Source organism: Thermomyces dupontii, assembly GCF_041956625.1.
Source record: "Thermomyces dupontii strain NRRL 2155 unplaced genomic scaffold VTN31scaffold_11, whole genome shotgun sequence".
Lineage (NCBI taxonomy): Eukaryota > Fungi > Ascomycota > Eurotiomycetes > Eurotiales > Trichocomaceae > Thermomyces > Thermomyces dupontii.
In genome coordinates this window covers 239,437-264,107 of record NW_027192317.1, presented here as the reverse complement: position 1 = coordinate 264,107, position 24,671 = coordinate 239,437, and the positions used below count along the sequence as shown (strand labels likewise).

General features: G+C 54.3%; 12 protein-coding genes across 12 annotated transcripts; 6 read left to right on the top strand and 6 right to left on the bottom strand.

Moving 5' to 3' along the window:
* Window positions 1–65: 65 nt before the first annotated feature.
* Window positions 66–1,199, top strand: VTN31DRAFT_2172 (uncharacterized protein; the record flags this gene model as incomplete). Its single annotated transcript, XM_069402311.1, has 2 exons — window positions 66–146; window positions 243–1,199. 2 exons carry the CDS (start codon window positions 66–68, stop codon window positions 1,197–1,199), a joined length of 1,038 nt encoding a protein of 345 aa, XP_069257268.1.
* A 248-nt stretch (window positions 1,200–1,447) lies between these two features.
* On the bottom strand, window positions 1,448–3,941 carry VTN31DRAFT_2171 (uncharacterized protein; the record flags this gene model as incomplete). Its single annotated transcript, XM_069402310.1, has 4 exons — window positions 1,448–3,424; window positions 3,479–3,598; window positions 3,655–3,874; window positions 3,931–3,941. 4 exons carry the CDS (start codon window positions 3,939–3,941, stop codon window positions 1,448–1,450), a joined length of 2,328 nt encoding a protein of 775 aa, XP_069257267.1.
* Window positions 3,942–4,823: 882 nt separating this feature from the next.
* On the top strand, window positions 4,824–6,068 carry VTN31DRAFT_2170 (uncharacterized protein; the record flags this gene model as incomplete). The annotated part of the gene is made up of 1 exon (XM_069402309.1): window positions 4,824–6,068. One exon carries the CDS (start codon window positions 4,824–4,826, stop codon window positions 6,066–6,068), a length of 1,245 nt encoding a protein of 414 aa, XP_069257266.1.
* A 293-nt stretch (window positions 6,069–6,361) lies between these two features.
* VTN31DRAFT_2169 (uncharacterized protein) lies at window positions 6,362–8,180 on the bottom strand (the record flags this gene model as incomplete). Its single annotated transcript, XM_069402307.1, has 3 exons — window positions 6,362–7,865; window positions 7,921–8,035; window positions 8,087–8,180. 3 exons carry the CDS (start codon window positions 8,178–8,180, stop codon window positions 6,362–6,364), a joined length of 1,713 nt encoding a protein of 570 aa, XP_069257265.1.
* A 242-nt stretch (window positions 8,181–8,422) lies between these two features.
* Window positions 8,423–9,201, top strand: VTN31DRAFT_2168 (uncharacterized protein; the record flags this gene model as incomplete). Its single annotated transcript, XM_069402306.1, has 3 exons — window positions 8,423–8,573; window positions 8,628–8,998; window positions 9,052–9,201. The coding sequence occupies 3 exons, from the start codon at window positions 8,423–8,425 to the stop codon at window positions 9,199–9,201; spliced, it is 672 nt and encodes a 223-aa protein (XP_069257264.1).
* Window positions 9,202–10,958: 1,757 nt separating this feature from the next.
* VTN31DRAFT_2167 (uncharacterized protein) lies at window positions 10,959–11,789 on the bottom strand (the record flags this gene model as incomplete). Its single annotated transcript, XM_069402305.1, has 1 exon — window positions 10,959–11,789. One exon carries the CDS (start codon window positions 11,787–11,789, stop codon window positions 10,959–10,961), a length of 831 nt encoding a protein of 276 aa, XP_069257263.1.
* Window positions 11,790–12,563: 774 nt separating this feature from the next.
* On the top strand, window positions 12,564–14,129 carry VTN31DRAFT_2166 (uncharacterized protein; the record flags this gene model as incomplete). The annotated part of the gene is made up of 2 exons (XM_069402304.1): window positions 12,564–12,861; window positions 12,916–14,129. The coding sequence occupies 2 exons, from the start codon at window positions 12,564–12,566 to the stop codon at window positions 14,127–14,129; spliced, it is 1,512 nt and encodes a 503-aa protein (XP_069257262.1).
* Window positions 14,130–14,545: 416 nt separating this feature from the next.
* VTN31DRAFT_2165 (uncharacterized protein) lies at window positions 14,546–16,418 on the bottom strand (the record flags this gene model as incomplete). The annotated part of the gene is made up of 9 exons (XM_069402303.1): window positions 14,546–14,710; window positions 14,776–14,921; window positions 15,015–15,075; window positions 15,142–15,281; window positions 15,340–15,467; window positions 15,522–15,830; window positions 15,904–16,016; window positions 16,095–16,282; window positions 16,349–16,418. The coding sequence occupies 9 exons, from the start codon at window positions 16,416–16,418 to the stop codon at window positions 14,546–14,548; spliced, it is 1,320 nt and encodes a 439-aa protein (XP_069257261.1).
* Window positions 16,419–16,771: 353 nt separating this feature from the next.
* VTN31DRAFT_2164 (uncharacterized protein) lies at window positions 16,772–17,620 on the bottom strand (the record flags this gene model as incomplete). Its single annotated transcript, XM_069402302.1, has 2 exons — window positions 16,772–17,093; window positions 17,178–17,620. 2 exons carry the CDS (start codon window positions 17,618–17,620, stop codon window positions 16,772–16,774), a joined length of 765 nt encoding a protein of 254 aa, XP_069257260.1.
* A 968-nt stretch (window positions 17,621–18,588) lies between these two features.
* On the top strand, window positions 18,589–19,024 carry VTN31DRAFT_2163 (uncharacterized protein; the record flags this gene model as incomplete). Its single annotated transcript, XM_069402301.1, has 2 exons — window positions 18,589–18,664; window positions 18,726–19,024. The coding sequence occupies 2 exons, from the start codon at window positions 18,589–18,591 to the stop codon at window positions 19,022–19,024; spliced, it is 375 nt and encodes a 124-aa protein (XP_069257259.1).
* Window positions 19,025–20,405: 1,381 nt separating this feature from the next.
* On the top strand, window positions 20,406–20,918 carry VTN31DRAFT_2162 (uncharacterized protein; the record flags this gene model as incomplete). The annotated part of the gene is made up of 1 exon (XM_069402300.1): window positions 20,406–20,918. One exon carries the CDS (start codon window positions 20,406–20,408, stop codon window positions 20,916–20,918), a length of 513 nt encoding a protein of 170 aa, XP_069257258.1.
* A 528-nt stretch (window positions 20,919–21,446) lies between these two features.
* VTN31DRAFT_2161 (uncharacterized protein) lies at window positions 21,447–24,173 on the bottom strand (the record flags this gene model as incomplete). The annotated part of the gene is made up of 9 exons (XM_069402299.1): window positions 21,447–21,515; window positions 21,560–21,638; window positions 22,729–22,898; window positions 22,956–23,005; window positions 23,076–23,215; window positions 23,476–23,513; window positions 23,569–23,591; window positions 23,644–23,712; window positions 24,038–24,173. 9 exons carry the CDS (start codon window positions 24,171–24,173, stop codon window positions 21,447–21,449), a joined length of 774 nt encoding a protein of 257 aa, XP_069257257.1.
* Between the last annotated feature and the right edge of the window lie 498 nt (window positions 24,174–24,671).

The window sequence follows — 24,671 nt, the reverse complement described above, 5'->3', positions numbered from 1 at the left end:
CGTGCAACCTTTATCCTCTCTCCTCTCCCAGATGTGAACAGCAGTCGAACGGGGAGTCATTGACCATGAGCGCCCTCCCATCCCTCTTCCCGCCCACCCCGGGCGTATACTCTTGGGCCATGAGCATCTTCCAATGGTTCCCAATCGTAAGCTTTTCCCCCATCCCATACAACTACCTAAAACTACTCTACTGGGACCCCCCAAGCTGAAAGAAGCCAAAAAAAAAAAAAACCACAAACCAGGTCACTGTAACCGAATGGCTCACCGACTACCACCCCGCCGGTAAAACCGCCCAGCGCAACTCCCCCTTCAACCTGCCCGGGCGAGTCGCCTGGTGTGTCATGGAGATCGTTGGCCCAATCAACCTTGCCTATCTCCTTTGGCCTCATGTCGGGAACCTATCACCCTGGAACCTCGTCGCGGCATCTCTCTACATGATCCATTACATCAACCGCGCGGTGGTGAACCCGCTGTTCGTGGCGCCGAGTATCGCCCCCACGGGGATCATGATCGTTGCGTCGGCGGCGGCGTTTAACTGGTTGAATTCGACGTGTCTAGCGGGGTGGATTCTGGGGGTGGATTATTACTACCGGGGAGACGACTCCTTCTCCTCCTCCTATACTGGCTCGGGGGAGGAGGGGAAAGGTTTGGGGTGGATACTTCCGTATATCGGCCTGCCGTTGTTTGCGATTGGGATGATGGGGAATATTCGTGGGGAGAGAACACTATGGAGGCTGAGAAGGGAGGAGGCATTGAGAAGACAGCAGCAGCAGCGAGAAAAAGATGACGAAGGGAGGAGGAGGAAGGAGAAAAAAGGGAAGAATCCTTTTGATAATGTTTACGTGATGCCCCCGGCCAAAGGCCTCTTTCGGTTCGTGCTCTATCCGCATTATCTCTTTGAGTGGCTGGAGTGGTTTGGGTATGTGCTTGTTGGGACGGCCGTTCTCCCGGGCAGGAAGGGTAATAATGTGGTGTCGTTGCCGTTGCCGTTGCCGCTTCCGCCGTGGTTGGTCCCCTTTGCTGCTCTGGCGAGGAGGCTTGCGGTTCCCTTCCCACTGCCGGCACTGGCGTTCCTCGTGAATGAGGTGACGGCAATGGTGCCGCAGGCGAAGAGAGGGCGCAGATGGTATGTGAATCGCTTTGGCGAAAAGGCCGTCACGGGAAGATCGGCCGTCATTCCAGGGGTGTCGTTTCTATAAAATTACACAATGTATTCCATATCTAAGGATAGTATTTCGAAACTGAATCTATTAGACATGATATCCACAAACAACGCCGATGTTGAACCCGCGCATCTCCTCTATACACCCAACCTTGTTGAAACCCATGCCGTGCCAATTGTTGAAACACTTTTTAGTGGTATCATCATCATCGTAACTCATCACTGCTGCACGCAACGACGCGTTGAGCTTGTCGTTGCTTTAGAGAGATAGACGACAGATGCTTCTTATTTCTTGGAGTACTGCTCCCGGAAGTACTTGGCCGCATTGACCATGTTGGTCAGCGACGCCTTGGTCTCCGGCCACTGACGAGTCTTGAGACCGCAGTCAGGGTCGATCCAGAGCTGCTCCGGACGCAGGTACTGCAGCATCTCCTGAATCCGGTCCCGGATCTCCTGCTCGCTCGGCACACGCGGCGAGTGGATGTCGTACACACCAGGGCCAATGTGGCGCGGATACGCCTCATCCACAAACACCTTGAGCAGCTTCGCGTCCGACTTGCTGTTCTCAATGCTGAGCACGTCCGCGTCCAGCGCGGCGATGGCGTGGAAGAAGTCCTGGAACTCCGAGTAGCAGAAGTGCGAGTGGATCTGCGTGCCGTCCTGCACACCGGCCGTCGCCAGCCGGAACGACTTCACGGCCCACTGCAGGTAGTCGTCACGCTCCTTGCCCGCGCGCAGCGGCAGACCCTCACGCAGTGCCGGCTCATCCACCTGGATGACGTTGATGCCCGCGGCCTCCAGGTCAAGCACCTCGTCACGCAGTGCCAGAGCCAGCTGCTGCGCCTGCACCGACTGGTGCACGTCGTCCCGCGGGAACGACCACCGCAGGCAGGTGATCGGGCCCGTCAGCATGCCCTTCATCGGGCGCTTGGTGATCGACGCCGCGTACTTGGACTCCTTGACCGTCATCGGACCAGGGCGGGAGATATCGCCGACAATGATCGGCGGCCGCACGCAGCGCGACCCATAGCTCTGCACCCACGCGTGGGTCGTGAACACAAAGCCGGTAAGCTTCTCGCCAAAGTACTGCACCATGTCGTTCCGCTCCGGCTCGCCGTGAACCAGCACGTCGAGGTCGAGTTCCTCCTGGATGCGGACAACCTTCTCAATTTCCTGCTCGATGAACTTCTCGTACTGCTCGGCGGTGATCTCGCCCTTGGTGAACTTGTTGCGCTGGATACGGATGTCCTTGGTCTGAGGGAACGATCCGATCGTCGTCGTCGGGAACAAGGGCAGATTCAGGGACTTGGCCTGAGCAGCCAACCGCTCAGGGAACGGCGACTTGCGGTTGTGCATGTCTTCAGTGACCGCCTCCTGGCGAGCCTTGACCTTGGGGTCGTTGGTCCGCTTCGACGACCGTCGGCTCTCGATCGACTTGGCGTTGGCCTCGAGCTCCGCGCGGACCGAGTCGGGGCCCTCAGTCACGGCCTTGGCAATGATGGCAACTTCCTTGGTCTTTTCAACCGCAAAGCTGAACCAGTCGCGCACCTCCGGGTCCAGGTTCTTCTCGCTCTCGAGGGTGTGGGGGGTGTGCAGAAGCGAGCTGGAGGTGGCCACAATGACACGGTCCTTGCCCAGCTTCTGGATGGCGTTCTGGACCTTCTCGATGGCAGCCTTGAAGTTGGTCTTCCAGATGTTCCGGCCGTCAACGACACCAGCGGACAGAACCTGGTTCGGGCCGAGAGCCGAGATGATGGTGTCGGCTTGCTCCGGGTTGCGGACCAGATCAATGTGAATGCCATGCAGAGAGTGCAGAGCCGGCAGCACGTCAATGTTGTGAACAATGTCACCAAAGTAGGTGGCCAGCAGCAGGCGGGGCGCCTTGTCGCTGAGCGAGCCCAGCTTCTCGTAGGCGGGCTTGAAGGCCGCCTTAGTCTCCTCGGGCAGGTCGAAGACGAGGACGGGCTCATCGATCTGGACGTCCTCGGCACCGGCCTCCTTGAGCTTGGTCAGAAGCTCCACGTACAGAGGCAGGAGAGCCTCGAGGTGGTCAATGGGAGCCTTGGTCTGGCCACGGTCGGCCTTGCCCAGGTGCAGGAAGGACACGGGACCAATGATCACGGGGCGGGTGATGATGCCCGCCTCCTTGGCTTCCAGGAACTCGACCACGGGCTTGGGCTCCGCGGCCAGCTTGAAGACCTGGTTGTCTTGCAAGGTGGGTTTCACATAGTGGTAGTTGGAGTCGAACCATTTGACCATTTCCTACAATTGCACATTAGCAATGATGTTCCAGGCGGGGGGTCATGGTGTACTTACCAAACTGGGGACGTCAATGGCAGGCTGGCCATCCTGGGCGGGCTTCTGCAGACCCCGGCCCATGGCAAAGTACTCGTCAATCGGGTGCAAGTTGTACTTCCTATACCGCTCTGGGACAGCCTGTTTACGTCAGTCGACCTTTAATGTGAAGTGTCGGAGAATAACACGAGACGTACCCCGAAGAGCTGGATGTGATCCAGAACCTGATCATAGAATGCAAAGTCATTGCTGGGAATAATGTCGACACCGGCATTCTTCTGGATTTGCCAGTGCTCGAGACGGAGTCTCTTGCCCTCCTTGAGGAGATCCTCCCGGGAGAGGGTGCCGGACCAGTAGGCCTCGGTGGCCTTCTTGAGGTCACGGAGCTTTCCAATGCGTGGAAAGCCCAGGACTGATCTGGACGAGCGTAAGTTGGGGGCATTGAGGGAAGAAAAAACCGGCCGATGACTTACGATTTGACCATTGTGAGGGAGTGTGGTCTGGAAGGATATGGTGAAAGTATGCACAGTAAAACAAACAACACAATTGTGTCCTCACCAGGAGGAGGATGGATCAATTGCGTCAGGAAGGGTTGAAAGAGAAGAAGCAAAAGAGAAGAGAAAAAAAGTCCGGGGGAGGATTCGGCGACTTAAGTGTTTAATGCGGCGAGGGCGGTCTGCGTTTTGACAGATGGCGCGATGAAGGAGATGGAGGGGCAGCTCTGCCTGAGGCCACAATTGCACCCAGATTGGCAAGAAACGCAATGCCCAGATCGGCCAAGCAACTCCCAAGATGGATCGGATCGGCAAGATGGACGATGGATCAGGCAATCTGATTTGCCAAATGGATGCGAGCTCCGGAGATCTTCTTGAGGCCGAAATCGCTCCTCCCTGTGATTGGCTCGAGCGAACATCTCTGTGATGCAACACTGCTCTGCCTAACCTTATTGGTCATCATCGGGCCTCGAACAAAGCGATGCGATCTGACCAAAACTGGCAGTTGCTGAGCTTGGAATGATGAGTAATCACGTAAACTGCCCGAGAGCTGACTACCGAGAAAGGAAGGTACAGTACCGGAATCCGAGACGAGGGCAGGGCATAGGGCTGGCCAGGTATGACAGCTTGCGGAGCGGGTGAGATGGTGTTCTTGTGCAGTATATGAATTTTCTAGCATGTTGAATATAGAATTGCTGTACTACTACTGCTCTTCGAGCACATGCACACCCCGCAGTCAGACTAGACGCAGCATGTCGAGGTTGGAGCAGCGGGAACGGGGGGTGGAAGGCACGACTTGGTGCAGCTATGGGTGAATCTCACACATTCTCTTGTCCACCCTGTGGCCTTGTTTTTGCTAGAATTCATTCAATATGACTGTATTTAGAGGCCATTTTCCTCCCAAGGCGGCCATTCCCCTCGACAACCCGGACCTTCTTCACTTGGAGAGGCCGCTCAAACAGGAGCCCGAGGGTCTGTCACCGCACAAGTCGTCGGACCCAGATGCGGCAATGGCTGGAATAGCCGGATCAACGGCAGAGATCCCCTGCCCTGGCGGGAAAGAAACCTCTCTCTTCCGGAAGATGATCACTCGCAAACACCGGACGGCCGCCTGGGACGGACTGTCGAGCCGCGTGCGCCGGTCTTTCAGTCACAGACGGCCGTCAGCATTGGCGCGCGATAAAGCAGTCCGCACGCCAGACCTCGTCAGTGAGCAGGGCTACGACAGCGACGCCCACTGCATTTCTACTCCGAGTCTGTCGGATCAAGGTCAATCAACCACCAGCATGGTGAAGGAGACTATGGTTAAAGACGGTATGGAAGGATCCGTCGTGAGCACGGGTCTGTCGGATACAGCCACCATTGCACACCCTCCTGCCAGGGAAATTACCCACGCCAGCGCGCCACCATCCCCGTTGGTGGTTTCCAAGCGGAGAGGGCCGAAAACATCATCACCACGCAGCCACCGGTTCTCACTTGAGACGGCATACCTCCGGTGGAAACACGGCGATGTCAAGAAGGATCACAGCCGCCGGACTTTGCGCAAGGACACCAACGCGCACAAGAGCAAGTTCACCGAAATGTTCGGCCTGGAAGCCACGGGGCCCGCCATGCTCGCGCAGAAGTCGCAGACACCCACGGAACTACGACGAGTGAGCGTGGGATGGATGTCTGAAGGCCGGCGTCTGGGATACGGATACTCGTTCGTCGACAACGACGACGAAAACGGTGCTCCGGAGTCCGACAAGGCCGATGATGAGAACCAGGACGCCCTCGGTACGTCGTCCTCGAGAACGGGATCTCCATCCGCAGGCCGAGTGAGCGAGAACAAGGAACCGGATCATCACAGTCACAACCGCCCAGCAACACCCATGTCCCTGTGGTCGCGCTTCCCCGCGTGCACCCGCGAGGAACGTAACGCCTCGGCGAGTTTCGAGGACGGCATCATTGCGCGGGACTTTTGCACCAAGGCGACGCCGGAGTGGCCAGCTAGTATCAACTCGGCGAATGACAATGGAGGGGTGGCTGTTCCTGCTCAAAACAACCGTCAGGGCTACCAGCATGGGAAGTGGCGGTTCATGGGGCTTCGAAGGACAGGTCGTGGTACGGTTCCGTAGACGGCTGCGGCGGCCGCACAGTGACGGGGCTTGATTGACTTCGGAATCCCCTTCTTTCATGTTTATTACCGTTGATCAGGCAGGACCCTGACAACGGTCGAAGATTATCAGCGACATCGAAGGGGAAAAAAAAAAAAAAAGAAGAGCATACCTTTCAATGCATTGCACTGTACGACTAGCCATGAAATAGCTTAGATCCTGCGAAAATGAAAGTATCGGGAGCAACCGCTCCATTATTCGACATTCTAATCATACAAACCGACGTACTATCATACAAGTTGCCCGTTCGATTATCACCCGGCAGCACCAGCAGCCTTGTCCGTTTGAGATTGTTGGCCTTGCTGCTGCTGTTCTTCTTGTTGTCGTTGTTGCTGTTGCTTATCTGACGACTCACGCTGCATTGCAGAGTTATCAATCTCCACCTTGACGACTGGATTTGTCCGCCCTTCACCGGAATCGCCCCCACCAGCACTGCTATTGTTATTATTGTCGTTGTTGACATTATTGGCAGCCGCCGCAGCCTCACGCTCCTTACGCATTCGCTCCGCGCGCGCCGACTCCAGAACCCGAATCTCATTCTGCAGTTTATCGTTGAGCTTGCGCGCGTCCAGCAACAGGTGGACCTGCTGGACGAGCTTCTCAAACTCGCGGCAGACCCGCTCTGTGGGCATGACGAGCCGCGGCGGGATGCCCAGCTCCGTGAGCGCGGCGGCGAGCTTCTGCGTCTGGATGTTGGATTTCGCCTGCGTGAGTTTCTGCGCGCGGTCGCCGCGGAACTGCACGCCGGCGGTGAGGCGCTCGTGCCGCTGGACGCCGTAGCGCGCCTCTTCTGCGGGGGTGAGTTGTTTGACGGCGGGTTGTTGCTGTTGCTGTTGTTGCTGCTGCGCGGCAGCGGCTCCCTTCTTGGTGGCGGTGGATGCAGGCGGGGTTTCTCTTCCGCCGCCGGGTCCGTTGTGGGATGGTGTCGCGCCCGCGGGGCTCGCTGCGGCATCCGCGCCCAGGATCGAGCGTCGCTTCTTGCTCTTGTCTGCCTGGAGCAAGGACTGAAGAAGCTGCGATAGCCCCTGGCTGGACTGGTACATGGTCGTGTTCCCCACGTGGTAGGGGATGTCGAGCCGCGCGTACAGCTCCTTGCGCTCGGCAGTGAGGCTCTGCTCATGGCTGACGATCCTCTTGAGTTCCTCCAGCAGAATGCCCTCCTCGCGCACCTCCTCGGCCGTGCGGTTGAGCTGCGCCGCGGCGAGCTCCTTTCGGTAGCTCTCGCGCACGGGGTCGAACTTCATCATCTTCTCGTGCAACTCAAACTCCGCTTCAGACATTTCGGAAGGTGGGTGCTCGAGTGCGAGCATGGTTGCTGCCACGGTGTAATATCGCGCTTTGAGCTGCTCCATCGTCCGGTACTGCTTCGCCGGTACCAGTGCCGTTGCCTCGCCTTGGCCGTTTTCCGATGTCTGTTGGGGCTTGTAGTCGTAGCGATCTGCAATCACCACCCATCTCAAATCATACTCTTCCACCAGGTCCATCAAGTAATCAGTTTCCTCCCGTGTCCAGTCATCGCTCTTCAGATGCCGGTTGTACTCCTCGTCGGTATATCTCCTTGGTACTTGCGCCTTGATGTTGTACTTGGCAAACGGATACGGTTCGGATTGTTTGACGATCTCCTCTTCCGGCTTCCCGTCGATCTCCATCGCTGTGTCGTCGGGTGGCGGACGTCGATCCACGGGCTCGGTGACTCTCTTCCAGTGGCGTAGGACGAGTCCATCGCTGCGGGCCTCGTTCGTGAACTCGGTCATCCGCCTACCGGTCGCCCGTCAGTATTTCTCTCGCTGTAATCGCTGCGAGGTCTACATACCATGGCCTAATCTTGGCCTTGCTCCATTTCGGACGACCCTTATACTTGGTTTCACTCAGGGAGATCGGGGGCGCGCGTTCTCCGAGCAACGCGTAGAGTTCACGAGTAATACCCTCTGATTGCCGAGTCAGCAATGCCAGGATGATTCCGACGCGCGTCGACTTACCGGGCCTCTTTTCGATGACTTTTTGCTTCTTGTGAGGCCGGGGCTGCCCGTCGGCGGGCAAGTCCAGCATGTCGCGGACATCTGCGGCGGCCATGATGATCGCGCCCGGGATTAGACGATGTAAGAAAAAAAAAAAAGTATTTAGAATACGATCACTAGATGAAACCGCATCTATCTTGGTTTTGGGCAACTTGTTAATCCAGTGGCGTTGATGAACCGTCTTTTGCCAGAGAAGGATCAACCGCGCCAAGACTTTACAGGCCAAGTTGACCGTTATCGACTCTTGAACTACACACTGAACAACAACAACAAACAAGGGATTATACAGCTACAGTCATGGCGCCCTCAGGATTCGGCCTGTCATGGCTGTCGATTTTCGTCCTTGCCAGCTTGCTCATTGCGCAGACCCAGGCCCTGCACCTGTACTTGCAGGAGAAGCAAAAGAAGTGCTTCTTTGAGGATCTGCCAAAGGACACCTTGGTTGTCGGTACGTGGAACTCAACTTTCCCATTAAAAATTCCAATCCTCAGACCTGAATTAGGGAGCTACAAAGTGGAATCTCTCGATCTGCCAACGAACACCTGGATTGAGGATCCCACGGGCCAAGTCCTCATCACCGTCGAGGAAACGTTTGACAACGACCACCGGGTTGTCAACCAGCGCACCAAGCGGAATGGTCGTTTCACGTTCACCGCTGCGGATGCCGGCCAGCATCGATTCTGCTACACGCCCCTCCCGGGGAACACCAAGGGGGCCTCCGACGCTCCCGTGAAGCTGACTCTGGACATCGCCATTGGCGCATCCAGCAAGATCGAGAGCGAGGATTCGGAGAAGATGGCGAGCATAGTACAGCGCGTGCGGGATCTCAACAATCGGATGGAGGATATTCGTCGGGAGCAAATTTACCAGCGTGTAAGTGTTGTAGTGTTGACTTTCTAAGAGCTTCCGTTGGCTAAGAATTGCAGGAACGGGAGGCCGAGTTTCGCGATCAGTCTGAAGCGACCAACTCGCGGGTTGTCCGTTGGACGCTGATCCAGATCGTCGTCCTGTCTATAACATGCGCCTGGCAACTATCGCACCTGCGCACATTCTTCATCAAGCAGAAGCTGACTTGATTGGTGGTCTGGCTTTCTTCTCTATTCTCAAAAGCATCGGTCACCGCAAGGATGGCTGGTCAAGCATGTGCCGATTTAGTTGATCAGAGGCGTACTACAAAGGGAATGGTTTGGAACGAGTGTATGTAATGATACCTATCGTCTTAGTGTCGGTTAACCTGCTTCGTTTGACTGCATGTGTGCGTACGTTGGCTTGGATGGGATAGACTGGCGACAATTGCGATTCCCCTGACCATGAATGTAAACATTTTATGACATAAATGACATTGAGTCCTCGACTGCAGCCAACCTCCCTCCAACGTCAGGACTAGTGATGGTTTCCCTCTCACCGACGACGGTAACGAGGACGCTCAAGGCGCGAAATGAAACATCTCACAGAACCCCCCGACCACCCACAGCCTGGTGTGTTGCACCCATCTCCCACCGCTCTACGTATGTATGACGACCCCCTCCACGAAATCAATCCATCCTCTGGAGTATCCTGCCCTCCCGCGCAGAATCGGGCATTCTCTTAAGGATGGGAAGGATTCTAAAGGATTTACCGCTTCTAGAGCCCAAAAAAGAAAAAAAAAAAATGCCCAACCTCATTTTCTCTTGGAAACTAGATAATTACTTTGATCGATCGCTGGAGGACATCCATCAGCGTGACGACTGACGACTCCTTTCCCTTTGACTCGGCCTTTGCTTCCGCGCTTTCAAGCTAAGCTCTTGACCAGTAGCAAATGAGACTTGGGAAATTGAGAGGTTGAATCTGGCCATTAGAAGATGAAGATCGACTCCTCTCTCACCGTCGGACTGCGGACGGAATGCATGCATGTACGCTGCTGCAGATATCACAGATCAAGGCCTGTCTTTGGTCCTACAACATAGCCGGCAGCGCTGTGTTCTGTTCTCGCGGTGTGCGTACTCGGTCGTAAGCTACTCGTAGATTGGCAAGCGTTGTAGTTGTGAAAGGGAGATTCCTGACCGTAGATAGTAGTTCATGTATTCTCGCAGACAATCATCTTCTGAATAACTATGAGTACTCCGTACTGTTTCTTGGATGTCGGGAGATCATGTTGAGTGGCCTAGCCGAGAGTACCCCTGGAGAGCATTGAAGTGTGAACTCTGAAAACGGAAATCATATTAGCATAATAGGCTTAGAATACATGTATTATTTACTGGCTGTTTACGGTTAGTACGGGAAAGCGCCGATGATGACTCATCCAGACGCCGCAGCCAACCCTCTGTTGAAGACTCCGATAAGTTCTCGTGACAAGCTGTCCGTCGTACTATGTTTAGAACCGTCAAAGGATCAGGTCATGGAGACGGCGATGTTTCAGAGTCATAAGATCTTTCTCCCCATGACGACCGTTGAATATCCGATCGCAGAACAAACCGAGGAATGGCAAGCGTTGAGTCGGGGCCGAAACTGCATGACGTTCCGCGCCAGAAAAGCTGCTGACAAAGAAATCCTGATTTCAGAAAGAAATCCTCCCTGTATGTACACTGGATAGGTTTACGGAAAAAGCGAAGAAGAAGAAAGAGAAACAAGCGGGAAAACCCCCCGGTTCACCGAATGCTCGTGCCAGGGTTAGGGCTTTGTTGGGGTTGGTCTGCTTGCACTACTGTACTTGCGGCCATGCTTCATGCTTTCAACCAACTGCTGATTTCTTTGCGAAGCGACTCAAGCGAGGCAAGCGACAAAGAGATCGATCTGATCGACCGCATCGTCTGCCCAAGCTGTTTCATCAGTGGCTGGAAGTAGGGTTTGTGGCCTACGGCATCGAACCACGTGGTCGAGGGCTGGGAGCCTGGGACAGCGAATCACGTGGATCGGACTGTGTACATGTCCAGTACGGAGCACGGGGTACACGGCGAAAATCAGAGCCTGCAGAATGACTGGGTTTTCGCTTTCGGCTGCCTCGCTCAGAGCACAAGTACAGTACTTTGCATGAGTAGTACTGTAAGAGTACATGAACCCTTGACCGAAGTTCAGGTGGCTGCAATAATTCAATGGCACGCACGCACCAACTAATAGAACTACTAGGACCGCAGAGGACAATCAACTGAGCCAGTCTATGTATGTGAATCTTTTGCTTTCGAAGAATTATCCTAAATCCCCCGGCTAGGAAGAAATGGTGACGCCAACTTGCAGCGCTAGATCCTCGCTGTTGTAACTTATCGGAGTGGCGGTCCAGACCGCCTCGACGGATCCCACACAATCGAGCCGCCCATGTCAATTCAGGCGGTAACCTTAACTCAATCAAGGAAAAGAAAGAAAGAAAACGTAAGTACAAACGCCGCACAGCCTGCGGGTTTTGGCCCTTTGGGGCCATTTCTTTGAAAAACTTCTCTCTCGGCCCTGCGCCTTGGATGTGAGTACTCCGTACTCCACTGAGTACGGTAATCCCCCGAGCAATCCCATAAGCTGGGATGATGTAAGCAGCTTTCATAAGCAAGCGCCAAGCCCGCGCCCAATCCCAGTGGCTGGTTGGACAACGGAACCAACCGATGGGTGAGGAACAATGGAAAGCGCTACCCGGTCTTCCGGGATGCGTGCCAGCCGCTGATTGGCCCATCCACCGCTCTTGCCGTTCTGGATGCATCGGTCTGGAAAGTCGTCAACCAGGGAAAGCACAGCATGGCAGGCAGGCACCTTCGGCTTCGTCATGGCCAGCCCCGTTAACCTAATTGGGAAAAGCGCCACAGGGCTTTTTTTTAGGTTATTTTTTGTTCTCGATGCTTCAGGCCTGGACGTCGGGGTAGAGAGAAAATCTTCCAAAAATCAGAAAACCTCACATCACAAAAAAAAAAAAAAAAAACAAAAATAATTCTGCCAGAACAGCAGATCCTTCGCTTCCCTGCCGCCCCTAGTCGCTCCCATCGCCCTGTGTGCCTCAACTTCCCCGTCCGAGCTTTCTCTCTGCAGATTCCCGATCGAATCGCGTGGACTCAATCCAAGCAGCCCCAGTCCATCTTGACGTTCGCTCTCGGTGTCAGCCAGCCAAGTCTGCAATCGGGCATCACGACGTGCAATCCTCGACTGAACATCCCTGTCACCCTGTGAATTCGGAGTCCAAGTGTGCCGCTGTTCCTGGTTGCTGTGTGCTGAGGGCGATCGTCTGTCCTCCCCAACACGCGTGGTTTGCGATAGTTGCGTCTCTTCAACCGTGTCGTTTCCCGCACTTGGTTGGCTCCGGATCGCACACCGCCCATCCGCGTGCATTCTCTGGGCTTTCTTGCCGGACCCCTCCAGTAACTCTATAGATTCGACACATCGGCCGACTGACAGTCATGATCGACACCGCCTTGTGATATCCAGAATCAAACGCCCTCTATTCGTTCTTTCATCGCTTCACCCGGACAACTCGCGTGCCATCATGCAAAGCCTGTTCCAGCTTCACGACCAAAAGCCTTCGAACAGCGCCGACGCCGATCAACACGGTGGTCCCTACGACCTACAACCCCCCATGTCGCCCGCGTCAGCACAGTCGACGGCCCCTGCGTCGCCCGTCGCGTCTGTGTTTTCGTCAAGGACACACAGCAGATTTTCCAATTCAATGTCATCGCTGGGCTCGTACTCGGGCATGGTGAATTCCATAGAGAGAGAGCGCTCAGGGTCGGCGGGCACTCAGCTGGAGGAGGTAAAGGAGGCAGAGATGGAGGATCAATATTTCAGTAGGTTTCCCTTCATTTTGCGCGCACACCAGGCTGGATCTGACAAGCCCTCAGAGCATTTCGACAATCCGTCCCAATTCTACGACGAAACTTACTCGTCCACTATGGACTCCCACGAGTACGATCTCAGTGATCAACCGTGGGACCAAAAAGGGTCGACAAAAAGGCGAAAGTCCAATTCATTAAGAGGACTTTCCCGTATCGGAACGCGCGTTGCGGCGCGCTGGAGGACAAGAGGTCCCTCAGATGACAATGCCGGAGACGAAACATTAGGTAACGTCCTCTGTTCTCGTACCAACTCGACCACCTCGGCCTTGGCCGGCTCCGGCATCCTGTCGTCCACCCCAGCATCTCCGCGCCGAATGTCCCGCGATATTCCTCGGCCAAGTCTTGACAGTCAAGATATCGAGAAGGCCAACAGCCTCGGTCAGGAAAGCTCCGAACGTCATGTCAGCACGCCGCTGCTTCCGCCCACTCTGCTCGAACAACAGTCCGAGGCCATTCAAGAGGAGGTGGCATCACCGTTGCAATCGCCCTCCGTTGTGGATGTGAGTGAGGAGGCCGCGTGTCTCCAATCTCCATCGCCAACGAGTCCGCGGGGGTCAGCGCCACAGTCGCCGCCGCTGTCCACGAAGCCCTCAATCGCGTCCATGAACCGGGCACGGGCAAACACCGTGCGGACAATAGCCGGAGAGGGTGCGCCGCCGCTGATGCTCTCGGATGACAGCGACGAGTGGGCCGCCAAGCTAGGCCATGCCAACTTCACCATCCAACCGGAGCCCTATCTCCCCGAGTCGTGCGATGCCGTCGCGTTTCGCAAGTTTCAGCGCGCTTGGGATCAGGCGCGCTGCAACTATGCCAAGCACCTGGTGCGCACGAGTGAGCACTACGGCGTGACATCGACGATCTACCAGCTCACGCAGGAGAAATGGGCCTCCATCGAGCGCCAGTGGAAGGAGCACTACGAGACCCTCGTTGCCAACAGCGGCAAGATTGACGCTGTGCTGGGCCTCACCACGTCGCACATCCACCGCGACGAGGGGGTCAAGCTGCCGCGGCTGCATGACAACGCCAAGTTCCCGGAGCTTGGTGACGAGGAGATCGTGGGGCCGATGTCGGTTGCCCCGCCGCCGCGCGGGGGCACCGGCAACGGTGGCGAGTCGCCGGGGACAGCGGATCGGCCGAACAAGAAGCGCACCTTCTTCAGGTTTCTCCAGGATCTGATGGGAGGGCGGTCTCTGCTGGGGACTGTCTCCAGCCGAGCATGATGAGTCATGAATGGCTGTATAAATTAGTTTTTTTTTTTTTTTCTTCTTTTCGCATCCATCTTGTTCGGTGGGGGATGTGTGTTTTTTATCTGCATATTGTATGGGGTTTATGGGGTTCATGACTGCGATGATTCATGCATGATACCACACGTTCGTTTATTGATCGGATGGGATGGGACGCTCCTTATGACTGCACATATTGATACGCTCCTTTTACATACATCTCGAGGCATGATATGGTGTGTGATATTGAGAAATAGCAGCTCCGGTGACGAGCTTGTTTATACATATCCGCCCATGAGCGTGGGAATATATTGGTACTTGGCGGGCTGATGCTTCAATTCCCGTGAATCTTCGGCATTCAAGATTCACTGTCCTTCAAGTACCTAATCATACACAGCAAGGTCCAGCCTTGGCTAGATCCAAAACTTCTTCCATATCGCCTTTTCCTCCTCCGTCCCCCGAAACACAAAATCCACCCGCGTGATATCCTCAAAGCCTTCCTCGAGTTTCGGTTCCTGATATCGCCGCTGGAAATCGGCGAACGCCATCCCGGGCAGTGGGGGGCGATGTTCGGGATTCTACCCAGTCCAGTACTTTTATTAGTGACCTCAGCTTGGGATTAGTCGATTAGGGTTATCCGTACCAGGCAAGGATTCGCTGCACGGACGGCATCGTTATGGCGACATAATGCCGCCGGCGCGGTGAAGTGCACGCATCGCGCGGGGATTTTGAATGAGCGGGCGAGGTCGGTCCATTCTTTGCGGACGTCGAGGGATGGGTTTGTGTTATCTTTCTCCTTGTTTTAGTCCTCGTTGTGAGAGAGAGAAAGGGAGTTCGGGAAAGGGGGGGGGGGGGGGGGGGGAGGGACGGTCGGGGTCTTACCGATTGCGACTGATGAGCCTTTCTGTAGGTGCTCTCTGGCGGCTTTGATGCAATTCGCGCGCTGTTGGCGGCTTCCGTCAGTTATTGTCTGTCTGTATGTCTAGGCCCGGGGTAGAGAGGGGCGCACCGATTTGAGAATGTCTTGATTGATGCGTTTGTATCCCTGCGGTTGTAGGTATCGCCAGTAAAAGGTCGATTTACCGGCGCCGGGGCTGCCACAGAAGAGGACGAGTTCCTGGGGATGGAGCTTTGAGAATGTCGGCACCGCTAAGTTCATCATCAGCGCATAAGTCTCTCGAGGGGTGTGGGAATCGTCTGTGTTTACCCGCTGAATCAGGTTCTTCTTGAATGAATTTTGCCGGGTCAAACTCCCGGATCACCTGCTCCGGGCTCGCGTTCAGGAAGAACTCCTCTGGCGTTTTGAACGGAATGCCAACATTGGCCGCAAAGTCCCTGGTCTGTACTTAGCAGATCGCCAATGTACTTCCCAAAGTATTGTCATTTTACCGATCAACGCAAGAGTGATCCCCCGGCCTCCCTGCGGCATCCCCCACAAATACTGACCCTTCCAGATCTACGCGATCATCAATGTCCAGGTCATGATCATCCAGGAATTCCTTCCACATGCCCGTGCGCGGCTTGCGGTAGTCGTCGTACTGCGTCGCGGCATAGATGCTCAGCGGGATGTCCAGTTGTCGCATGACGGCGGTGGTCATTTCTTTGAAATTGGAGAGACTTTTAGATTCGCTTTGGCCGCCTTTGAGCTCGTTCTTGAGGCTGATTTTTTTCTGGTTGGAGATGACGACGACTTGGTACCTATCCATCCCATATTTGTCAGTTTGGAAGCGAAGACATGGAAAGCAAGGAAAGGGTATACTATATAATATACCCCTTGTCAGTCAACTCCCGCAGACGATCCGGCACGCTGCCATGCCACCATTTCCAATCTCGCGCGTTCCGCGCAAATCGATTCCCGGACGCGGTCGTGATGAGTGTAGAGTCCTGCCCCTCCCAACGAGATTTGCAAATCAGCCGCCGGCTTACAAAAAAGTTTGAGGTCACCATCCTGCCCTCGCGTACAAGGTCAAAGGCTGCAATCTTCCTCTTCTTCCCTGTCACTTCTTCTCTCCGCGTAGTAGTTTGTTCCGACGTAGCGGTGCTCTTATTGTCGTACTTGCCCACGACGAGGCTCTTGTTGACGATCCGCCATGTGATTTTTTCCGGTTTCTTTTGCGATACCGGGGTGAAGAATGAAGCGACTGCTGCCTCTGGGGTTTCATAATCAGAACCAACCAGCTTTGACTTTTGGAGGAGTTGGGTGTCAGGGAACTTACTCGTCGTGGTCGACTCAACTTTGCGCTTCAATGGAGGCGGGGACACCCCCGGCGAGGCGGATCTCTTCATTGCGCTCACCCCGATGGTTATTCTGCAATTGAGAGAATTAGAAATATCGTCGCGGAGTTGGTGTATCACCGGTCGCATTCGGATTTGGAGGTGTGTGCTTGGGAGGGGGACGCGTGGGAGCGAAGCTTGCGGGGAGACGCGTGAGTCGGATTGAGCATCACGAAGTCACATGTTGGACGCTTTTGTAGACAAGGGATGAACAGGCAGCAATGCCTGGATTATCTTGAACTCTCGATAGTCCTTTACGATGATCCAAATGGATGGTAGGAGTAAGACTCGTAATAGGCTACCATGTCTCGATTTGACAATACAAATCTGGGTATCACCATTCCGACCAACGCCATGAAAAAGCACTATTTCACACGAGTATCCAGAGACAGCCGATCTCCCTGTTCCAGTCTCACCGTTGTTTTCAACTGCTCTTTCACGTTGAATAAATGCTGCGTGGCCTCCTTGACGAGATCCGGATTGGAGCCGTCCTGCACCGTCACCGACGCCTGGAGGATGTAGGCACCGCTCTTGTCCAGCGGGGTCAGATTCTGCAGCGATGGAAGGGATCGACGCGGCGCGGGGAGCGACGACTCGCCGTCGGGGAAGTTGAGGACGCGGTGCAGAAAGAGCACGACGTCGTTGTAGATGAAGACATCGCCCTCGACTACGTATTCGGTCTCGTAGCTACATCCACGCACACACGCACACACACACCCCCCTCTTAGCATCCATCCGTTGGTAATGACCCCAAGTCAAGGACGTGCATACCTATACCCCCACGCCCTCATCGGCGTCAAGATATCCCCCGGCGGCAGCGCAACCGTGCTCATGACGCGGGACGTCACGGCGGAGCGCGTGCCGGCGTCTGGGATATCCCTCCACTCCATCCGCCACAGCTGGCTGTCCACATCGTAGTCGTCTGGGGAGGTCGCGCCAAAGTCCGCCTCCGTGACGAGCCCGACTAGCTGCGTGTAGTACGTGGCATTGGCGAGCATCTTGCTCAACCGCTGCACCTCGGCGCTCTGCTGCAGGTCCTGGCTACCGCCGCCGCCGAGGCGAGAGTTGATGCGGTTGCGGGGGCTCGGGGCCTTGAAGACGAGGCGCCGCTCGAGCCGCCGGCGCGGCTGCATGGCCGTGAAGCCAGCGAGTTGTTGCAGGAGGTCATGGTGGTGGGAAGCGGGGACGGAGGCGAAGAGGAGGAGTTCGTGCATGCTGGATGGGAGTGGTTGGTATGGGTTATTCTTTTTGGTAGGTATGGCTGTGGGATTTCTAGTTTTCTATGAGCTCATTGTTTCCGCCAACTGGCTTGATCAACAGATCCAACAACAGCACAATTCCACCATCCCTCCAAGAGTCCAAGTCAATAATAGGCAGTTACGAGCCCTACATGAGTTCTTCTCTCAGAGTCTGCCTTTGAAGTTCCCGAAGTCAAATGGCAGTTGTCGAGCGATCAGATAACCTCCCGGAGAAGACCGGAGCCATCAGGCCACCAGGCACCAGATTCCATTATCAAAAAGATGTGCGTCACAGATCGATTCCAACCGCTTGATAAGATACTGCAATTTGATTGGCCGATGCTCATCAACAAAGTTTCCCTCTTAGGCTGCTTTCCCCAATTTCCCGAAACTCAATCTCCCAAAACGTCGTCCATCACATGTTTTGGGGAGCGAAGTCCGAGTTGCGGCCGAGCACCCGAACCAATTGCCTAACCAAATCCGAGATCTCCTGCCCTTTTGGGGGTGCAGATTCCCAATCCAGCTCCTCCCTTCGGTGCGCTGCTCCAATCACGTGTTGGCCGATCGCGGCTCCCGGTGAAGCTCTGTTTCCTAATCGAGCCGACGAGCCCTCATTCTGAACTGGAAGCTTTGCTCGCAGGTAAGTTGGCACGCCGATATCAGACGTTCCCCTCAAGCCGTCTCCAAAGTATTTATCCTCCTCCTGGCGTCCGTTGCATCTTCTCTTCCTTTAATTCTTTCCATCTCACTCTCTGTCTCCTAATCAAAGTCGCTTTCCTCGCCCGAGTCAAACTCCGCGCCCTTCCGCCGGAAAAGAAAAAAAAAAGAAAAAGTGGCTTCCGGTTTCCTCCGGACTGCCCGCGGCCAACTCCCCACGAAGCTTTGAAATCAAATCGATTTTTTTTTCTCTTTCTCCCATTCCATAATCGCCACAGTCCTGCACAATGCGAGCCACCACAGTCCTTCGGAGCGCCGGGCGCACCCCTCTCATCAAGTTTCTGGGCAAGCGAACTGTCCCAGGTCAGCATCCCTCCCTGCATAATCGCATTCCAAGCTGGACTCTGGACTGACATCTGGACAGCCTCGGTTGATCACACCCCCCGAGCACACCCGGCGTCGCCCACGCCGACTCTCCCTGACTCCTTCGCCGCATACCGCTCCAAAGCCCAGCAGCATGGGCCCCTGAACAGCCCTGGCCGGCAGTCCTCCCTCTCCTACCGTCCCATTGGTGCGACGCCCGGTGCGGCGCTGGGCCCAGTCACCCCCAAGCCGGGCGAGTATTTCGATCGCAATGAGCTGCCGGAGCGCTTCCGCCGGATGCCCTGGACGGAGGCCGAAATCGAGGCCGTCCAGACCGGAGGCGCGAGCTTGTTCAACTAAAGACATAACGGCATGACAGCGGGTGACTGTGTCATCGCTGACGACTTGGGAGGAGGATTTGTATGATATATGCATTGCAATGTGGTCAATGCAGCATATGACACCCGGCGACATGCCCCCCAACGACCCGATCAACGGGACATGAAGTCAGTTGATCACGAATTCATGTTGGAGCTCCGAGAAGTCCGCTCTGGTGTCGATTTTTATTGACGTGCTGGTTCTTCGTCATTTCTGTGTGTTTTTCTGGCGTGTGATTGAGCGTGTCTGATATCATGGGTTTTCAAATAGAGGCAGCGATCGGTTATTATTATTGTTTTCCCCTGGTTAGGTTATTACGCTGATTTCAATTCAATCTCATCTTAGATGATCATCAACAGTAGCATGCCTTCAGTTTTCCAGCTAGGTCAAACTGCTGAACTTGACCTTTCAGCAGATTATGATGCAAGAACCGGCCATAACGTGTGATAGTACTATTTCAGACGCTGCTGTTCACTTGCGTGCTATCGATTTGATCACCTTTTGCGCCGCGTTGTACGGAAGTACTACGGTGTTCACCGAGCTACATACCAGTTCACCACACGCCTTTGATGAGCTGTTCCTGCTACCAATCTAACATATGATGCCTACTACAGTATCCTTGATTCGGCGTTCATCTCAGAGGTTAATCGGACTGTACTTCTCAATCACTCCTGGAAACACTGTGCGCTGTTGCGCAGAACGAACACCGAGTCACAGCCGCACAGTCCCGTGACACAGCCGAGCCCTAAGTTCGCGACTGCCATTCTCCAGCAGGGTATAAATAGGTCGGTAGGTCCTCTCTCCCTCTTCTCCTGTCTTAATTTCTTCTTCTATCTTCAGTTTACTTATCTTTAATTACTTACTTTCTCGGGTACTGTTATACATAATAACGGTACCCGAGATTCAACTTGGCAACCGCCGATTTGTACGCAATCGTTGACAAGTCAACTTTCATACCCTCGTTAGAACCGCATAGGTCGGCTCAATACAGGCCCCAGGCGTTCGACAAGGGCCTCACTTGTGGCCACGTCCTTGACTGCACGTGGCCACCTCCAGGGGCTAAGCAAGGCTTGATCCCCAGCCATGGGAGCCAACCTCTAGACAGTCACTAAGCACTACAAGGAAAGATCATCCCGGCCCTGAGGTAATAAATTCCTCCTAGTCGCCGAGACAGCCCAGTGCTGTTACTGAGCACTGGTAAGTCTTACCTACCTAGCATGCTTGATGTTTCCCAGCTGACCGTTTTGATGTCGACTCCCAGGGCCTCGGCTCAGACACCGAGTTAGCCTCGACCGTCATGCTTTCCCGAAAGCAGTACACTTAATACTGCTATGCTCGGGCTTCTCCTTCCCACCTGCGTCGCATGCTGCGTATAGTGCTCGCCTTTCTTAGAAAAGGGTGGGAAGGGGAAGCCTGGCCAAGAATGGCGCGCCGTGCCTTGGCCTGCCTGCGGCCACACACCCTCATGCATGTCTGGCAAAAGTTATTTGACAAAGGTCCAAGCGCGGCTTCGCGTACTGCGGGCCCCGTGTATTGCCCCTCACAAGCAATCACTTCGACGCCTGGGCCGAGTACCTGCGGCGTCGTTTATTCGGCCTCGGCCAGACGCCGCAGGTCAGTCCCTCCTGGCGTGGAGCTGGGACTGAACAGGGCAATTAGCAATCAGTTACCGATTCGTGCTCTGTTCAGGAGCCCCTTTCCTGGTCACTCGTGCCGTGAGAACAGCCATGCAAGCCTTAGAAAGGCTTATGTGCTAGGAAAGAGTGGACGGTGGTATGCTGGTCTGTCTTCTGCGGTCACATACCCTCAACGGATTAGTTTTCAGAGGGCGATTGATAGCCCCTACAGTCTCTTGAAGCCTCCCCGATGCCGATAGGGAGTCGAGTATAGCCCATGGCCACCGAATCTTATAACCCTGAGAGGCTCTTGCTTGTGGAAGACGATGCCACCTATTGGTGCCGCAACGAAACCCCCAGGGTCATGGCTCCCACCACCGGCCGTGTTTATTCAAATCCGAAGCTCTCCATTGCCATATCATCAACAACGCAGATATGGCGCGTCCAATTCTAGGCCCCATTTTTTTTATTATTATGTCCCGTCCCAATGGGACTTATCGTCCCTCTTATCGCGTTGGGCGAACCGTCCGTGGTGTTCCTCGCACCTTGGGCTGTGACCTGCCCGGGTCAAGGTTTACAATACATACAACTTAACATAGTCTTGTAAACTCTGGACCCGGGCAACAACTCTATTACGTGGCACTTCTCGCCTTGCCCTTTTCAGGGCCGGACTTATATGGTGACCGGCGGCCCACGGAGTCAACCCTTCTCGGGTCATTGACATCTGCGTGGGCCGCCGGAAGCATTCTATGTTCTCCTCTCCAGGAGTTTCTCACTCGGAGAGTGTTTTACGCGCGACAGACCGCGGCACCGCCATCGGTGCCGTGCTCCAGAATGTTGCCGCGCTTCGTGGCACTCTAGCATTTCGAGAGCTTCCCAACGGTACAGTTTATTACCGTACCGACATGGCCCATGTCCGGGATCCGTACGATGATGACGATGATCCCAGAGTTCGCTCGGGCCCCCCGACCGTCCGTGTTCTGGGCACACCGGATATTTCAGGCATTTCGGAGGCGTTCTAGGACTCGTCCTTATGCGATACCACTGCGCATGGCACCTGCTTGGACCAGATGTCCATGAATTTCGAGAGGTACGACTTGAAGTTGAAGAAGATTGAGTCCTCTCAGACTCGCGCAACATGCTTGGAGTTTTATTTTCCTCGTCGTGACCTGCAGCCCTAGAATGTCACACCACAATCCGTGTTGAATATTTGGATGGGGACAGATGACGCCCTAGAAACATGTGGATTGTCGGCGGGGGTCACCATCTATATTCGTTGGTGTTAAACACCAGAATATTTTACGACGGCCCCCGCTGACAATCGTCAAATTATTACTCAACTCCTCCTCTGTCCGTGCGAGAGACACCGTCCTCGTTCGGTGAGTCACTCTTCGAGGAAATCATAGACGTGAATGTCAGACCGTGTCTGACACAGCTGAGGGGGTCAGGACCATGATAAGTCTACAAGGATTAAGGGGACTACGATGGAGATAGCCTGGCATTGAGACTGCGTGATGTTTGCATGCATGTTTATTTGTGTTATTAGTTCACATGTACAGAACTGTATGTTTTCTATTTTGATTGTTCTTTCAACTGTACAAGCACCACCAAGGCAAAATATATGCAATTGAAGGTCAAAAATCCACCTATGGTAAGCTCACTGGATCTCATGGGTTCAATCGAGGCATTGCATCGAGACCACACATAAACAGTGATGTTAGCTTGATGCCTCGATTTAAACCTGTGAGGATTCTACCAACTCGTAGTCATAGGAGGGCATCGCATATGGTGTCCTGGGCGTTTTTTAAAAACTCCGTGCATAGAAGCAGCAATCGGTGATTATTGTTGTGACTTCTGGATAGTATGTGATCTGATGGTAGAGCGTACACTAAGTAGGTACAATAATCGAGTACATAATGGATATACTGAGTAGTAATGTCGTCCATCCCAGAAATTGTCTGGTCAAACCCCGGGACGCTGGCCGTAGACGACATAGCTGCGGGTGTCATTGAAATTATTCATGTCAAAGATTCGATATCAACGTTCCTTTTGAGAGCCAAGGGTACTCACAAGTCGAACATCATGTGGATATTGCGCTTCCGGCCGTGAGCGCGGGCCTGGTTGGCCAGAAGAATGACTTCCTCCTTGGTCCAATTTTTGAGCCGCGTCAGGGGGGCCAGGGCTGCGGCCTCGTAGCCGTGCGTTTCGGCCTGGGCCTGATTCCAGGCGCCAACTTTCTTCTGTACGGAGGAGGTCAGTGTTGGATCATCGATCACTTGTATTATGGGAAAACTAACAAGATGGGGAGGGGACCCTCCTTTGGCCAGACGCCGTAGGGAACGACAAACTTTTGCACATGTATGTTCATGAAACCGGCGTCCTTGAACCATTGCTCCAGCTTGGGCCCCGGGACAGACCTCTACCCCGGCCTTTTTCGAATGCGCCGTAGACTTCGTTGTAATACCGCTGGAGCCCCGTGGCGTCGTAACTGCCGTCTTCCGAATCAGGGTAGCCGTCCAAGCCCTGGAATTCAACCCAGCCGCCGGGCTTGACCGATCTGTATCACGTCAGACAAAGTCAAGAAAAGAAAAAGAGGGAAAAGTCCCAAATGGTATTACCGATAGCACCGCCTGATCAGTTTCCCAAAGTCCCTGATCGAGAGGGCCCAGGAGTCGCGCGTGGATAAAGTCAAAATGGGTTACTTTCATCTGCCCATTCCGGCTCGATGTCGTCCGCCAGGAATGTTACGTTCGAGAGGAACCCTGCCAAGGCCTGTCAGTCGAACGACTTCACGATGAATTCATCGGTCAGAATGACTTTGTCAGCTGGGTCTGGCTCAGATCACAACCAATCACCTAATAATAGAGTATTCAGTCCACCAGGTATTGCTGCCGAGGGAGTATTTTCTACCTCCGCCTGGGGGTGTTGGTCCACTATATTGAATCAGCATATGTTCTTTCTGCGTCAGCCAAACCCAAAACTTACCGAAATCCATAACCCAGATACTTGTCCCAGTCGCTAGGTCAATCACCCGCTGCGGATTCTTGATCGGCGCTAGGAAGAGTTTTCAGTGCAACAGCGTGAGAAAAAGCTCGTGCAACATGTCCAGGCGTTCGTTTTCAGATTCGTCGTTGGGGTGCAAGTAGGCTAGAAAATACCATCGATCAGTCTACAGACCTTGTATGGCCAGGCAAGAAGAGAACAACTCCTACACTCATCGCGAAATTTGTGGTATTGACGGCCGTTCTCATGGCGGTATTCAAGCACCGACGAGGTCAGCGATGTGCTGTACGACGATCTGTCAAGCATGCGTGAGCATGACTATGGGATCACGTCATATCACGTACAGTCATTGCCACGAGACGAGTCATTCACATACTGTGGGACTCAGTAGGCAACGCGCTCTGATGTACCGCAATGGATGGATATTGCACTGAGGTGTTCACTCTAACGTTGGCTGGGGCATTGGTGGCGGTGGTTGAGGCTGTCTGTTTCTGAGCAGACGTTTCCACCATGGTGGAATGCTACTTCGTTAAAATTCCAAGAAGACTGAATTGACTGGTCAGATGTTCAGCAACCCTAATGTTTGGAGCTTATGTTTATACGTATTGGGACAGTTTCTAACAGTACCCAAGAGCTGGTTGCAACAGCCAGCAGGACCTTTTCACTTCATTTCAGTCGCTCTGTGGACAGCGCTCAGTATCCAGGCATGCGCAAAGTGGACAAGAATCAAAAACCTAGGTCTCCGATGGCGTTGCTACACCTCTGCCAAGATCATTAGCAGAGGCAGCTGCCTTTTGGAGCACATAACCTAGTACAGAGGTGCATTTCTCTGAGCTCTGAGATTCAACACAAAGCATTCAACTTGGCTCAAAGTCAAGGTGCACTGGCCCGGATTGATTGCAAATCTCTTCGCAGGTCCCTCCATCTGCCGATCAGCTCTTCTGGGCCGACCCATCACTGCTTCCCTGACTCGAAACCCTAACTTAATATCACAAGGCCCAAACTTCGAG